The sequence below is a fragment of the Mustela nigripes genome, chromosome 2, assembly GCF_022355385.1.
Source record: "Mustela nigripes isolate SB6536 chromosome 2, MUSNIG.SB6536, whole genome shotgun sequence".
Taxonomy (NCBI): Eukaryota; Metazoa; Chordata; class Mammalia; order Carnivora; family Mustelidae; genus Mustela; species Mustela nigripes.
In genome coordinates, this window is record NC_081558.1 from 169,975,716 (window position 1) to 169,992,816 (window position 17,101).

Consider the following 17,101-nt stretch of genomic DNA (forward strand, 5'->3'; position numbering starts at 1 on the left):
GTGCCCTTCTGCCTTCTGTATCCTATAAAGTTCTGCCTTCAGCAACCCTCTTATCTCCCACCACTTCCCAGTCGTCCCCCCATTCCTAGGTGCTCCCAATTCTCAGGAACTGCAGTCTTACTTTCAAAGAGAAAAAGAACACCTTCAAAATCCTATCTAGTTATTACAACTGAGAAGTCAGGCATTATAAGGCACTGAGACCACACTGTAGACATAAACCCTGAAGAAAATAATTAACACAAGAGAATGAATGCACTTAAAGTGGAATTTCTAACATAAGTAACTAGCTAATGCTAATAAACTGAATATACCCAGATAATGCTGAGCATCCTTGGGGGGTTGGTAATTTCCTGGTGCTTCTCCCAGTAATTGCTTTTTCCTTTAATAGGGCCCAGAAAAGACTCATCTCTGGCATATAATATGAATATGTAAAGGCTTACCAAATATTCTTGTTACACCCCAATGTAGCAATCTGAAACATAATACCTGAAGCCAGGTAATGTCAATCAATGTCAAGTGGCTGCCTCCGGCTCAGGTCATGATCCCAGGGTCCTAGGATGGAGTCCTATTTTGGGCTCCTTGCTCAGCAGGGAGCCTGTTTCTCCCACTGACTGCCATTCCCCCCTTCTTATGCACACACTCTCTCTCCTTCATAAATAAATAAAATTTGTTTTAAAAGTTTGAAAAAATGATGGTTGTTCATAATGGTAAAATGGATCATAGTGGAACACCAAAGGTCTGTTTTGTACTGCTAATGAAAGGTTACTCTTAGTAAGAAAACTTCTAGAAAATATAATGTGCATAGAAGGGCCTTATTATGGATTATCCCTTTCACAAGGAGCATCAAATCAATCATCTGAGCTCTAGAATATGAGGAGATCCACTAAATGAAATTAATGCTGTCATTCCAAAATAAAAGTCCATGATTTAACCTAATGAAACTATATATAAACCAGTGCTTAATATTTTATTATAAACCTAAATGTCCAACCATAATGATCAACTTCATTAAATAGTAACAGCATTAGCTGAACTGTTGGGCAGACTTTTATAATTCAGTTATGAAGACTAACTAGAAAATATTTGTATGTTAAATTTTTTAAAAAGATACAAATTACATATTACCTGTGATTTTAGCTATGTGGTTTTAAAAAAACCTGGAAGAAAATATATCAGAATGCTATGCCTATCACATTCAGATGATAGAATTATGGATTCTATCTAGAGATTTTTGTCTAGGTTTTACAGTTCTCAAATAACGATGCCCTTTATATTTATAAAGGAAAATATATATAACATATTATATTATTTGGCTGGAATGCTAATATTCACAACTATGTGTTACTGGCCTAAATTAAACTTTTCAGAAGAAATTAAAATATTACTCCAAACTCCACACTTAAACACATTTTTGGAGGGACATATGGGTGGCTCAGTTGGTTAAGCATGGGACTCTTGATTTTGGCTCAGGTCATGATCTGATGGTTGTGAGATCAAACCCTGAGTTGGGGTCCACGCTCAGCATGGAATCTGCTTGAGATTCTCTCTCTCCCTCTCCCCTCACTTGCACTTTCTTTAAATAAGAAATAAAATCCTTTTTAAGGCCAGAGAATATAAAGACAAGTTAGAGGCATACCCAGGTGGCTCAGTCAGTTAAAGCATCTTATTTTTTTTTTTTTAAAGATTTATTCGTTTTTTAGAAGGAGAGACTGAACCTGAGTGGTGGTTGGGGCCGGGAATAGAGGGAGAGGACAGAGAATCTCAAGCAATCTCCCCACTGAGTGTGGGCTCAAAGCAGGACTCTCTCCCAGGAAGAGTCAAACACTTAACCAATTGAGCCACCTAAGCACCCATAAGCATCTGTCTTCTTAATTTTGGCTCAGGTCATGATCTCAGGGTTGTAAGATCAAGCCCCACATCAGGTTCTATGCTAGGTGTGGAGCCTGCTTAAGATTTTCTCTCCCTCTCTCTGCTCCTCCCCCAGCTCACACACCTCTCTCTGGAAAGGAAAATTTACCTTCCTCTTGAAGGCAGGTAAATTAGTAAAGAGACAAAGTCAATTAGAATACTTCAAGAAATTGTGTCATCAAATCTTTAGGGCCTTATATAACTATATCAAAAAGTAACAGAAACTGGATGAGATCTCACAAGAAATCATCTGCACAAACAAGAAGCATCACTCCAGGGCACCTGGGTGGCTCAGTTGGTTGAGCTTCTGCCTTCAGCTCAGATGATGATCCCAGGGTCCTGGAATCAAGTCCCACATCGGGCTCCCTGCTCAGTGGGGAGTCTGCTTCTACCACTGCCCCTCCTCCCACTTGTTTTGTCTCTCTAATAATAAACAAATAAAATCTTAAAAAATAATAATAAAAGCATTATGTCAAAGCCCTGGAGAGGCAGTGGAAACCATAATTCTCCTAAGAAGATGAAGCCTCGGCCTCCTCCAGCAATCTTTGAGAAAATGCTCAAAAAGTTCTTTTGTGAAAAAGAGAATCTCTCTTTATAAAGTCCAACAAGTTGTAGTTGAAAAGGGCTATGTACTTCTCACATACCTTGGTTCAAATCCAAACTTGAGTTCCTCATCTATAAAAGGTACCTAATATCACCTAGGCTACTAGATCATGATCATAATTAAATGTTAAGGAATAAGCTCTTGAAATAATAGACAAGCTATATTATTTCCTTAGTTCTATCTTCCTTCTTCCCTTAGTTGGTTTTTATCAAAGTATAGAATACTACTATTGCATCAATCACTGGACAACTGAAACAAAGGTTGATTCCACAATTGCCAGAAGCATGAGCCCTAAGTCTGTATTTTTATCAAATATTCCAGGTGATTCTCAGACACTCTAAAGCTTCAAGACCATTAAAATTAAGCTTTCTTAATATTTTTAACTACTTGTTGGTCCTCTTTAGACTCAGAAAATAATTTAAAATCTCCTTGCCCCATATATATATTTTATAAACTGAAGGTGGTCCTCAAGGCTAAGAAGGAAGATCTTACACTCTCTGTTCTAAGTTAAAACTCCAAATTCTTTGGCCCACTCTCCTAAGAGTGTATTCTTTTTCATGCTTTAAGCAACTGTCTTCATCTCTAAAGCTTCCCCAGTCTCTTCATCTGTCCCTTTATGGATAACTAAAACTAGATTGTAACCTATTGTGGCTCGGAAAAGAGTACTTATACTTACTAAAAGGCCCCAAGTTAACCTAAACTCATCTAAATTAATAAGGTAAGGACAGTCAAGTAAAGTCAATAACTCAATTATTTTAAGATAGCAGTAGGAATAGCAGCTTTTTACTTCCAAGCATGAGAGAATGTGTGTACCTTACATTCAAATCAATAAAACCTGTTCTAGATCTCAATATTGAACTTTAGATTCTAATTAGATTTTAATTTCTAATGTTGGTATGCAATTCAGAATAACAACCAAAAAAGAAACACTTGAAATTGATGCAAGTAACTTCTACAACTTTATAATAAACAATCTTTACATAAAATGCAGTTCTTAAAACCCTCAAACTTCAAAACACAAAAATAAATTTCCATTTATAGATTGCCCCTTCCAGTTCCAAAAGTGATGATTTTAAAGTATTCATCATGTAAAATTCAGCTGAAATAAGTAACAACCCCCCAGTGCAAGTATCAATTGGACACACAGATTTTTTGTACTGTTTTCATACTTTCCTTTTGCTTCTTTTCTAGATAAATGCAGAATATTATAAATATTCTCACTAGAAACATCTGAGCAAGGATTCCAGCCTGAAAAGCAACTCAGAAAAGGTGGATCATCAAGAGAAACTCCCAAGACACAGCAGTCTTCAGTGTGTTACAGGGGGCACTGACCAGAAGCCTCATTAGTTCATCCCACCAAAGATGGATCAACTGTGCTGTTCATACAGATAAGCTCATTCTCCTTTACCAGATAAGCTACAAAAACTTCACTACCAACCATTTAGGTAAGAATATGTCTCATAGTTTTTAGCACAGTACTCTCTCCTCTCAAGAGAGGCTAATTCAAATACACTCATTAGCATCTTTGGTTACAAGAGGAATACAGTGCGTAGATGTTGTTAATAATGATTCTCCAATGGCTATGTAAAGATTGGGAAAAAATCCTGTAGGTAGATATAAATGCAACCTGCATTTTCTAAGCTCCTTAGAAGTCTCATATAAAGTCCAGTTCCTTTTGAAATTTTGTACATGTCACTAGCAGCTATCTCTCCATGGGGCCAGCCATAAACTTCCTATAACACAGGTAATGTGATTCCTCCAGTCCCCTCCAGGGCGGGCTAGGTCTCCACGGGGCACACAAAGGACAAGAACATGTCCAGTTGGTTCTTCACAATAACTTCATCTGGATGTAGCTTGTGGGGTAAATAATGAGCCAAGGTCATCTCCCAGGCATCAACGAGATACACTCCAACCCCTGAGAACATCTTCCGGAGGATGGTGTCCAGCTGAAAATTGTACCAGTCACTGTTGAAAAGGCTCACCTCGGGCCCCAGCTCTTGGGCATTGGCTGTTCGAATGACTACAACGGTCTTAGGGCTTCGATCCAGGAGCTGGACCACGGCTCGACGGATATTCCTGAGCCGCCGGATGTACACTTCCAAGGGGAAGGTGCTGAAATGAGACCATATAGCTATGGCAACCACGGTGTTCTTCCCTCCCACGATGCCATTCAGCTCATTGGCCACATAATGGAGCTCATTGCTAAAGACAGTTGTAAAACGGATGGGTGGACCATGGCAGCGATATTTGAGCAGGATGTTGTGCTTCTGGTCCACCGCGAGGAAAGGACCCACATTCTTGGGACTACCCAAGTTAAACTCCACTAAATCTGAAACAAAGAAAACTCAAATTCATAAAACTCAAATTCATAAAACCAAGCACATATATTATGTTCATTCTATACTTTGCAGCTTAAAAGAACTTTTTCTTAAAAGAAAGCATAACGAAAAGGTACAAGTGTAAGGGGAATAATTATTTCACTGGCCTCAATAGACCTTTAGTCTAACATATTTATTATTTAAACTATCAGTGATACCTGTCTGTACACCTCAGAAGCAAAATAACCTCTTTACCTCTAACCATTAGGCCAAGGTATCTTCCTGTTTGCACCTACTGTTGAATATCTGAAAAATCAACTTGGCATTTACACATTATTCTTCTAATGGACAAATACTGTTTCTTCTAGGACAAGGGCTCTAACTTCTGCTTTTTTAAGAACATATAATAGTAACCAAATACCTCTTTTTGCAATACATGAAAGAAAGGAGCAACCCTGTTTCTTTTGACTTTCTATTTCACCCTATGGATGGAAAATCATAATAATACCTTAGAGAATGTCTATCTCTGTCACAAGAATAACAAAGACAGCTGTACAAGTTAGAATTCCCTTCTTCCTCCCAATTGTCTAAGTGGTATTTCAGAGTTTATCTCCTCTGAGATCTTCTGAAGGTCCCAGGAATCAGTGATTATTTCTCTTTGGTTAACCCTAAAAAACTCTGTCTATACAATTCATCACTTAACATAAGCCCCATAAGGGAAGAGGACCTGTCTCATATACTTAAATGCTCCTACAAGTGCCTTTCAGAGAACAGACTAAGTAACTTCTGGCAACCCAAGTCAATCAGCACTTCTGAGCACCTACTCAGTGCCATGAACCAGCAAGGATCAGATGGGTAAGTCAACAGTCCTTGATCTCAAGAGGTACACTGTCAATTCTGAAGAAGTAACATCACACTATAATTGGCGTACATTCTTCTTACAGGTTAAAGGTGTCACTTTTCTCTCCTACAGTCTCAGGCTCCTCTTTTAGATTTTCCTATCTGATTCATTACTACTTAGCATTTGGCCCCACTTAAGTTGAATGAACTCAAGCTACCAATTTTTCTTTTGATTAAGATCAAGCACTGACACGAGGCTTTATCAGGTGAAAATCTGTCTGCAAAGGATATAGTGGAAAACAAGACACTCAATGTGATCACTCCGATGAAAGAAAATAATGAGCTACGTCATTAGAACTTAAGAAACAAACAACTACAGATTCTTGGAGGAATCTGCCTAGCCAGCATCAAAACACATTTAGTATTATGCCATACAAATTATATCTCTTTTTCTCGTTTTTAATTCATGTTTTATTGACTAAATTCGGCTATGCTTATTTCAAAAAAACAAGCAAAACGAAAACTGGAATTAACTTTCTACTTTGGGGATCATATCTACTTCTTCCTTTCCTTCTAAAAATTAAGTCTGAAACTACGTTGATGTTAAAAAAAAAAAAAAAAGATGAAAAAAATACCAACAACAACTCACAACAAAACTAGGGTACTGTGCTTGGTGGAAAGCCCTGCCATACACAGCCCTCAAAAATAGTTACCACAGAATTACTTGTCAGCTCTCTAAATTGTAAGCAGGGGCTTTAGTGCTGTTACCCGGGACTCATCCCTCCTAACCCCATCCACACACCTTCCACGAGGAGGAAAAGGCCCTTGAATAAAGGATGGCTCTCCAGTGAGTGGGGCTTTATTCTGAGTCTGGATAGCACCCCCAGAGCCCAGCAGTGAAATCGGGATGCTAAGAATGCTGGGACTGATCAAGACTCCCTCAGTAGGAGCCCGCTCATCTCAGAATCATACCAATGGTATGCCCAACGGACGACACTGGGAAGGTTTTGCTGAATGGATGCATTAAAATGGACCACAGTAAGTTTGTCTGCTTCCTTCCGGTGAAATCTATTACAAACTTGGAGTCTGACCAAACAACTAGGAGAGAAATGATTGGAAATGTCCACTTCTGTTGTAGAGCCCAGAACAGCAAAAGTAAAGGTCTGCTGTAAGGTAACACCGTCCCACTGCCTCATTGCGTGTGTGAAGAAATGAAGGATGGAGAAGTCCTTCATTAAGTCAATAACATGTCCAAGATCACACAGCTAATCAGTGGTCTGAAACTTCACCAAGGACCCAGTGCTTCCATCAATGCGTCAACTCCACCATGGATCAGAAACCATCACACAGCTCTTCAGGGTTAGGATACCTCTTTAGTCCTACAGAGAAATAACTACTTCCTTGGCTGGTGCCCTTCCTCAGGCACTGGAGTGAAGCAAGCTGATTCTGTGTAAGTGGAAAAGAGCTGTAAAATAAAATGTTAAGTACCAACCTGGAACAAACGTAGTAAGGTATTCAAACCATTGCCTGATTGTTGAATCTCCAAATAAGTACACCACTTTTCTTTGTAAGCATTCTGTGATGTTGTCAGGGTCATTAAACTGGCGCATCTTAAACTTTCTGGGCCTCCACTGGTCTTTGTAATAATATCCAGAAGGAAAAGTTCCTGAGCCTTGTGATATTTCTAGATTGTTAGTTTCTGAAAAGAAAAAGGAAAAAAATAAGATATTCTGAAAGTCTCCTCCAACAAACTCTACATGGAAAATGCCCCAAGAAACAAAATTATGCCCCTATATTTGTTAGCCTGCTTGTATATGGGTAAGATTTACTGTCATCACAATTCAGAGAAATCCCAGACTTTCCCCTTGCTACAAAAGGTTCTCCTTCGCACAAAAATAGGAAGATCTGAACTGTGTGTGAGGGTTTTGGTGGACAGAAGGGGAAAAGGGGACCTTGAGCATTCCTCTCTGATTATGCCAAAAATAAAAGCAGGCAAATATCATGGAAATGTGTAGATATAAATACTGTCCAGTATTATCCCAGACTAAGTTTCTCATACAAAAGCCTATGAGGTAAGTCACATCTTAAATTTATATTTTATATTTGTATAGCTAGATCAGTCTCTTGCTCAGCCTATTAAAAGGGAAGTTTTAACCTATGGGTCCTATAATCAAATATGAATTCAGAAAACCACCACTCAATACAGAGAACAAACCAAATGTACACACTCTAAGGAATTATTCCCCAGAACACAGAAGGCTCAGAAGGTCTTTTTGCACAATGAACAGTATTTAACATGCAGCAGCAGGGGTGCCTGGGTGGCTCAGTCGCTTTATTGTCTGCCTTTAGCTCAGGTCATGATCTGGGGTCCTGGGATCAAGTCCCACATCAGACTCCCTGCTCCGTGGGAAGCCTGCTTCTCCCTCTGCCTGCTGCTCCCCCGGCTTGTGCGCGCGTGCGCTCTCTCTCTCCCCCGTCTCTGACAAATAATAAAATCTTTGTAAAATAAGATAAAATGGAGCAGCCATTTTATACTCACTACACATGATGACACAAGTGTACTCACTACACATGATGACACAAGTGCCAGCACACGTTTCAGAGGGAGAGTCAAATCCTTCTGCCCTAACACCTCCCTCGGAAAATGCTTTTGCAGAAACAACGCACTTTACATGCTTCAAAATAGACAGACTGGGATGGCAAATATTTCTTGTGAGTTTACTCGGCAATTAAACATATTATCTCATTCGATGCTCATGATAAACCTTTAAGAGGTAGGTGCTATTGTTACCCCTACCTTTCAAAACAGCTAAGTGGCTTGACCTAGACCCAAAGCTCATAAGTGGCAAAGCCAAGACCTGATCCAGGCTGGTGAGCCCCAGAGACCACGTGCAACATCACCCCTCAAAAGAATATGGTTGTAGATGGCAGCCATTTTCTGTTTGGCTTTCTTCCTGAAGCTGTACACGTATTCATTTCCAACACTTATTCGAATCTACAGTCTTCAAAAACCACCAATTACTTGACATCACTTCCTTACACACCCCAAGTCTCCAACCTTATCATAATCCAGTAATTCTGCAGTCTCACCTGTTAAACCACAATTTGAAATCCAAATGTTTATACGACTCAGCAATTTAACTATGAGTCCCGTATTTGTGCCCATTTTCAGTTTATCATATTGATATTATTCATATTACACAAAATCATTTTGGTTTTATTCTCTTCAAAGAAGATGCCCTATTTGATAGATAGTGCAAATTTCATCTTTTAACTTAGGCAGCTGCTAATTCTTTGAAGGTTCAGGGCCTAAGCAGAAAGGTAAACAGCATTTTTTTTTTAAAACTTTACAAGAAAGAAAGAAAGAGAGAGAGAGAGGGAGGGAGGAAAATAAAAACTTTACTTGGAGAATGTGATTGTCAAAGGAAAACTAGGGCGGGTAAATATTTATCTGGCTTATTCAAAAACAATTTCTCCCCATGTCACCAAGTGTGGCTTTCCTATGTTACCACAACCTGCCTAAAGCTCCCTCATTACATCAGCACGTCAAGCTTACAAAGGCAGAGAGCTCTAGAGAAGACACCTGGGCCCCAAAGAAAACATTTACTAGACTGGGAATTAAGAGTGATTTTGAAGTTACCATTTTTACCATGGTTAATTTAGGAGACTTGGCTATTCTATGTCAAATACATGTTATAAAGAAAAGCATATATCACACAGGAAACAATTACCATTTCCATTCAAATATTTATTACCAGAGTTAAGTCAAGCAAAGCAAATCAATTACTGAACCTGCCACTGATTCTTTACACATGCAGCACTAGATAACAGAGCATATTTTTAAAGTAAAATACATGAACCTGCATTGCCCTCTTATGGTCAGCTGAAACAAACACATTTCCTTTTTTTTTTTTTTTTTTTAAGATTTTATTTATTCATTTGAGAAAGAGCAGGAGCAGAGGAGAGAAGCAGAAGGAGAAAGAAAGGGAAAAGCATACTCTGCTGAGCAGGGAGCCTGATGTGAGGCTCGATTCCAGGACCCTGAGATCATAACATGAGCTGAAGGCAGATGCTTAATCCACTGAGCCACCCAGGCATCCCAACACCTTTCCTATTTTAATAAGACTTTAATGAGTATTAAGTTGTTTCAAAGTCAGCATTTCTTGGATCTCAGAATTTTCACATAAAATATGAAAGTCTCTAAAATTGAATATATAACCCTAATGTACTATGCATGTGGAATAAAAGTAATTTTGGGATGCCTGGGTGGCTCAGTTGGTTAAGCATCTGCCTTCGGCTCAGGTCATGGTCCCAGGGTCCTGGGATGGAGTCCCACATCAGGCTCCTTGCTCAGCAGGGAGTCTGCTTCTCCCTATGCCTGCTGCTCCCCCTGCTTGTGTGCTCTCTCTCAATCTCTGACAAATAAATAAATAAAATATTTTTTAAAGTAATTTTAAAACAAAAATTACTTATTACTTAATTTTACAGTTATCTTAAATACTAACAATGAAGGAAGAAGTTTTCCTGGAGGTCATTATAAAGACAGAGAAGATCTTTATGCAAAATCAGAAGGAATAGTTTCGATTACTTGCAGGTAAGGTCCCTGCTTCTCTAAACAGTATTGGCTTCTTTTTAAAAATCAAAGCTTGGGGGCGCCTGGGTGGCTCAGTGGGTTAAAGCCTCTGCCTTTGGCTCGGGTCATGATCCCAGGGTCATGGGATTGAGCCCCGCACTGGGCTCACTGCTTGGTGAGGAGCCTTCTTCCCCCCCTCTCTCTGCCTGCTGGTGATCTCTGTCTGTCAAATTAATGAATAAAATCTTAAAAAAAAAAAAAAAAAAAACCTGTAGCTTATATTTTCCTCCAAAGGGTGTCATCCCATGTCATTCATTAGCCTTTTAAAACGAGGGCTATTTGGGCCACAAATGAGACAAAATGAGAGAGAAAATGCAGAGGGAAAAAAAATTCCCTAAACTATCTAGAAAGAGCTGGGTGAGAGATACAGTGTGAATTAAGGGTGGGAGGTGTGTGTAAGTACATGTTATGCACAAGTCCCTTAATTTTTCGGCATGGTATTACCTACAGAACAAAGAAAAGGAAAAAGTAGGCCAAAGGAGAATGTACAGTTCATGAAAGGAAAAACAAGACAAGACAGAGAAGAAAAAGAATCAAACAATTCCTTGCATTAGGGAACACAGTGGGCACAGGAACACTAGGGTGTCACCTCAAGGAGACAAGAAATGAGGACGGCGTGTGTGGAGCTGTTTAGGGATACCCTGTCAAGTGCTGGGACTGTGAGAAGGTCCTGGCTACACAGTCATTACTGGAGCTTGAGTGTGACTTTACCCTTGAGTCCCCCTAGGAAATCCTGGGAATTTAGTTTTTTTTCTTTATACTTTAGTCCTCCAAAAGCTAAGCATTTTACAGAGGAAAGCTATAAATAGGTATAGGTAGAAATACCTACATACTTAAAGAATGTTGAAAAGGACTTCAAATAATAGCTAGTCTAAATATCTTTTTTTTTTTTTTTTAGTCTAAATATCTTTTAAAGGTGAAGAAAGTATGTCACAGAGTGACTTGCCAAAGTTTCTCAAAGAGTTGTAGGGACAGCTAGTGGTCAGGGCTATACTGTTTACAAAGGCATACATTATACTACAGATACAGTTGTGGGAGTGGGCTTCCTACCCGCAAATGGTATCAGTTAGATTTTATATGGAGGATATGAGCCCTTTGATTTTCTAAATTAGCCAAATAAAATGTATTCTGTAGGAAGTATTTTTTCCAACAACTGAAAGCGCTTGTCTTCAAAATAGTTTTGTCCAATTTGCTACGCTACCACATCAACAACAGAGTGACGTGTCATCCATTACAGCACCAGTCTGGTTTTCACCAACATCCAACAGTGTTTCATCATTCACTCCATCATTTGGATGCATAGATTTTAGAGAGTTGATGGATTCCACTACTGCAGACAAACCCAAACAGCAAGATGTCCTCCACCATACCTCCCAAGCAGGGTTAAGAGACACAGAAAAGGGGCCAGACCTGAGTCAGAGGCTCTGGTTTATGTTTGGCTCCACCTCCCCAATGTGAGACCCCAGAAATCACTTAAACTCTCATCTTCTTAATCCCCTGTAGATGTCAAACTGAATGAGTCTCTGGAACTTGGTCTCATTATCTACAAAATGGTTAAATTACTAGTTGTTTTGAAGGGCTGTCATTAAAGTCTAATACTATAGTAGTATTAGTAGTCTCAATCATTTCTAAATACACAGAACACTGGAATGTTGGAAATATTCTATATGTACTTAAACATTCTGTATCTTCATGTGGGTGGTAGTTACACTTAATTCATTTTCTTTTTTTTTTTTTTTTTTTTAAAGATTTTATTTATTTATTTGTCAGAGAGAGAGAGAGCAAGAGCGAGCACAGGCAGAGAGGCAGGCAGAGTCAGAGGGAGAAGCAGGCTCCCTGCGGAGCAAGGAGCCCGATGTGGGACTCGATCCCAGGACGCTGGGATCATGACCTGAGCCGAAGGCAGCCGCTCAACCAACTGAGCCACCCAGGCGTCCCTTAATTCATTTTCTATTGCTGTGTAACAAACCACCACAAACTTAAGCAGCTCAAAAACAAGGGACATTTATTATCAAGAGTTCTGTCAAGAGTCCAAGGCAAGGCACAGCAGGCTTCTCAGAGTCTCACAGGGTGAAATCAAGCTGTCAGCAGGGCTGTGCACCTTTCCGAAGATGAGAGAAATCTGCTTCCAGGCTCATTCAAATTTTTGGCCAAAACTATGGAAAGAACCTAGATGTCCATCAACAGATGAACAGATACAGAAGATGCAGTATGTGTACACACACACACACATACACACACATATAATGGAATATATTCAGCCATCAAATAAAACAAAAGCTTGCTATTTGCAACGCCGTGGATGGAACTAGAGGGTATTATTACATTAAGTGAATTAAGTCAATCAGAGAAATACAATTATCATACGAGCTTTCTGATATGAGGATTGTAAGACACAGGGTGAGGGGGTTGTGGGGGGTAAGGAAGGAAAAAGAAACAAGATAGGACTGGGGAGGGAAACAAACTGTAAGAGACCCTTAATCTCAGGAAACAAACTGAGGGTTGCTGGGGTAGAAGGGAGGGATAGGGTGGCTGGGTAATCGACATTGGGAAGGGTATGTGCTACAGTGAGTGCTCTTAATTGTGTAAGACTGATGATTCACAGACCTGTACCCCTGAAATAAATAATACATTATGTGTTAATTAAAAAAATAAAAAATAAAAAAAATAATTGTTGGCCAGATTCAGTTCCTTGTGGTTCTAAGACTGAGTTTCTTGTTTGCTTGGTGATCATCAATCAGGGAATGCCCTTCAGTTCCTAGATCCTGCCTACCTTTGTGGCCACATGGTCTCCTCCACCTTTAGACCCAGTAACAAAGTATCTCCCTTACATGGAAGCCTTCTCACATTTCAACTCTCTTCAAGAAGAACCTGGCTCCTGTTCAGGGCTTATCCAATTAGGTCAGGTTTACCTAGGGTAGCATATTTTTTTAAAGTCAACTTTGTTACATAATCAAATCATTGGAGTGATATCCTATCATATCTGCAGGTCCTTTCCACACTCGAGAGAAAAAGAATTATATACGAACATGGGTCCCTGGGAGTCATCTTAGAAGTGAACTACCACAGTTACAAAGACATATATAAATGCAAATTTCCATTGTACTATATATTTACAATCCATGCATTCTATTGTGTGTAAGATACCCCTCAAAAGATAAAATAGCAAAGGGCTACAAAGATGTGAGTGTTTATTCTATTGCTATTTGATCTAGTTTTATCCCAAACTCCCAGTAAGCTCCCCCAAAAATGAGCTCTAGTTTAGTTGGTGAGGTTAGAAGCCATGAAGGCTTTTATTAGGCTATGATGGTCTAGGGACCATAGGACAGGTGTTAATGAAAAGTCAACAGCAATTCTGACACTGGGAAAGCCTGTCAGAAACCAGATCTTGTCCCTATGGTTCCTTAATTTGACTAGAATTATACCTACGCTTGGGGGTAGACAGGTAATCTTGAACAATTCAACAGACTAAATATGCTTCTTAGAATAATTTTAACTTGTAGGAAAATAAGTTAACTAATACATTTAAAGAGCTGGTAAGGAATAAAAGCCTTCGAAAAAAGGATTCATAAGTAAAATAATAAAAGTAGAAAGACTACAAACCTTTCCAAGACCAGGGCAAAGAAAATACAAGATGGGTCTGAAATATATTGTGGGGCCAGAAAATAAGGAAGTGCTTACACTGGGGGTGGGGGGGGGGGGGGGGCAGGGAATGACAGCATGTCAAAGGGGCACAGGAGCCTAATGGAAGAAGTTCCCAATTGCCAAAACCGGAGCAATTAGAGCAACAAAACAAATAACAATTGAATTAAGTAATAACCTAAAGAATGAAATAAATAGGGGCGCCTGGGTGGCTCAGTGGGCTAAAGCCTCTGCCTTCAGCTCAGGTCATGATCCCAGGGTCCTGGGATCGAGCCCTGCATCAGGCTCTCCACTCATCAGGGAGCCTGCTTCCTCTTCTCTCTCTCTGCCTGCTGCTCTGCCTACTTGCAATTTCTATCCGTCAAATAAATAAATAAAATCTTAAAAAAAAAAAAAAGAATGAAATAAATAATCATGAGTCATAAGCCTGTAATGCCATAATTAAACAAACAAGAAAAAGGGGAAAACTCTTTCTTACGGAAAAATTCCAATTAATAACTGTCTTAGGAATGAGAGATTAAAAAATGAGGATTACATACTACAGAAATAATTGCTACTGGCAAGATCTACTAATGAATGTAAAAATTAGTGGGTGAAAGTGTAAGCAGAAACAGGCATTTACATCCTGTTTTAATATAGAGACATCTGGAGAGTAGTTTCCTGTGGCTACTATAGCAAGTTACCACATATTTAGTGGCTTAAAACAACACAAATTGATTCTCTTTCCATTTTGGGAGCCAGAAGTCCAAATTCCATATAACTGGGCCAAAACCAAGGTCTCAGTAAGGCCATGCTCTCTCAGGAGGAGCCAGGGAGCAATCTGTCTCATTGCCTCTTCTAGGGCTGTGTTTTCTGACTCATGGCCCCTTTCTCCACATGTTAAGCCAGCAGCTGGGCATCTTCAAGTCTCTCCCTGCTTCCGTTGTCACACAGCCTTCTGCTTCTGTATGAAATCTCCCTCTGCCTCCCTCTTAAAAGGATACTTGTGGTTGCACTTAGGGGACACTCAGATTATCCAGATAATCTCTCCCCATTTCTAGACCCTTAACTTAATCACACATGCAAAGTTTCCTTTACCATCCATAGACAGCAACATTCACAAATTTGAAAGACTAAGATCTGGATATCTTTGGGGCCATTATTCAGCCTTCCACCATCTCAAAGCATCTCTCCAGAATACAGAATAAATATAAAGAAGAGAGAACCCTGACAGACACCATGTGAACCTAATGATCAAAGGTAACATCGTTAACAATACCTATCAATATCATGTCCTCTCCTAAAAGGACACAGCATTTCTGTTCTGTTCTTCCAAAAATGCATGGTCTCACTCCAATCATTAGAAAACATTAGACAAATCCAAAGCTAGAAACATTCTAAAGAATATCTGACCAATGTTCTTCAAAGTTAAGAGTCACCTAAGATAATGTCATAGAGGGAAGACTAAGGAAACATGGTGACTAAATGCAATGTGGGATCCTGCACTGGATTCTGGAAGAAAAAGGACATGAGTGGAAATAATGAAATCTAAACAAACCCTACAGTGTAGTTAATAATATTATATTTATGTTAAAATCTTAGTTTTGAAAGTATTATGTGGTTATATAAGATGTTAGCATAAGGGGAAGCTGGGTGTAGGCTGTACAGGAACTTTGTACTATTTCTGTAACTCATATGTAAGTTTAAAATGATCTAAAAACCAAAAAAACAGTGTTTAAAAAAAAAAAAAGAGGAAGGAAGGAAGAAGGGAGGAAGATAAAGAGAGAGGAAGAGGGGTGCCTGGGTGGCTCAGCGGGTTAAAGCCTCTGCCTTCGGCCCAGGTCATGATCCCAGGATCCTGGGATCGAGCCCCGCATTGAGCTCTCTGCTCAGTGCAGAGCCTGCTTCTCTCTCTTTCTCTCTCTCTCTCTCTCTCTCTCTCTCTCTCTCTGCTGCCTCTCTGCCTACTTGTGTTCTCTGTCAAATAAATAAATAAAAATCTTAAAAAAAAAAAAAAAAAAGAGGGAGGAAGAGAAGGATGCTAGCCCATGAGTGCACCCTGCTGGTAACAAGTGTGAACTGCAGAGAAGTTCTCCTAAACTGGGTCTAATTATATAAAGCAATTGCCCTTCTCTTTTCTCTCCAATTATGTTCCAGCTCTGAGATGGTCTTCTCAAAGCCAGGCTATTATGTTCCTATTGATTTATGGTTCCTTTCCTACTCTAAAAATCCATCAAGGGGATGGGATGCCTATGTAGCTCAATCAGTTTAACATCTGCCTTCAGCTCCAGTCATGATAGCAGTATCCTGGGATTGAGTCCCACACTGGGCTCCCTGTTCAGCAGGGAGCCTGCTTCTCCCTTTGTATGTTGCTCTCCCTGCTTGTGCTCTTTCCCTCTCTCTGACAAATAAATAAAATCTTCAAAAAAAAAAAAAAAAAAAAGATTTCCCTTCTGGGGGGGGGAAAAAAAATCCATCAAGTGATTGACTTCAGCTCAGGTCATGATCTCAGGGGCATGGGACCCAGCCCAGCAAAGGGCTCCCTGCTCAAAAAGGAGTTTACTTGTCTCTCTCCCTCTGCCCTTTCCCACACTCATTCTCCCTCTGTAGTAAATAAATAAAATCTCAAAAATAAATAAATAAAAATAAAAATCCATCAAAAGTCTCACTGGTTACTAAATCTGTCTTCTCTCTAAACAGAACAGTACATCACAAACCTACAACCACTTCTTGGCTGAACACCAAGACCTGTCAGATGCAGATAAACCATCCAAAGCTCCAGTCATTGACTATCCCATTAGACACCCAGGGACAAGGCAGGCTAGGCAGAAGGTTGAGACTGTGGCAGAGAAGGGTAGATGTGGTAGTGGGACGGGGCCTCCTGAGGTGTCGGACACAAGTGTGAGGGGCGCAGGACTGTGGGGGATAATACGGAGGGGGAGGCCCAGGCAAATAAAAGTATTTCCACTTATGATGTTTCATATATGACTAGATTCACATGTATTATATACTCTGACCCTGCGGCATCAGTGTTTGCAATATCTGTGTATGGGGGACTATACATACATGCTTTCAGCAGCTAAAAGGACTAAGCCTACCATCTGCATAAGCTTCCTTAATAATATTCATCCTTTCTTCCTAAAAGTCACCATAGCTATTTACATCTACTCTGCAAAA

General features: G+C 39.7%; 1 protein-coding gene across 7 annotated transcripts in view; it reads right to left on the bottom strand.

The window, feature by feature from the left end:
* Positions 1–3,448: 3,448 nt before the first annotated feature.
* The window catches only part of NXPE3 (neurexophilin and PC-esterase domain family member 3), a 48,256-nt gene continuing 34,603 nt past the window's right edge, over positions 3,449–17,101 (bottom strand). For all 7 annotated transcript variants that reach the window (XM_059392051.1, XM_059392053.1, XM_059392048.1 and 4 more), the window contains 2 exons: positions 7,163–7,369; positions 3,449–4,841 (listed from right to left, as the gene is read on the bottom strand). In XM_059392051.1, the coding sequence (XP_059248034.1) occupies positions 4,291–4,841; positions 7,163–7,369 (758 nt within the window). In that variant the 3' untranslated portion in view covers positions 3,449–4,290. The remainder of the gene's footprint in view (positions 4,842–7,162; positions 7,370–17,101) is intronic.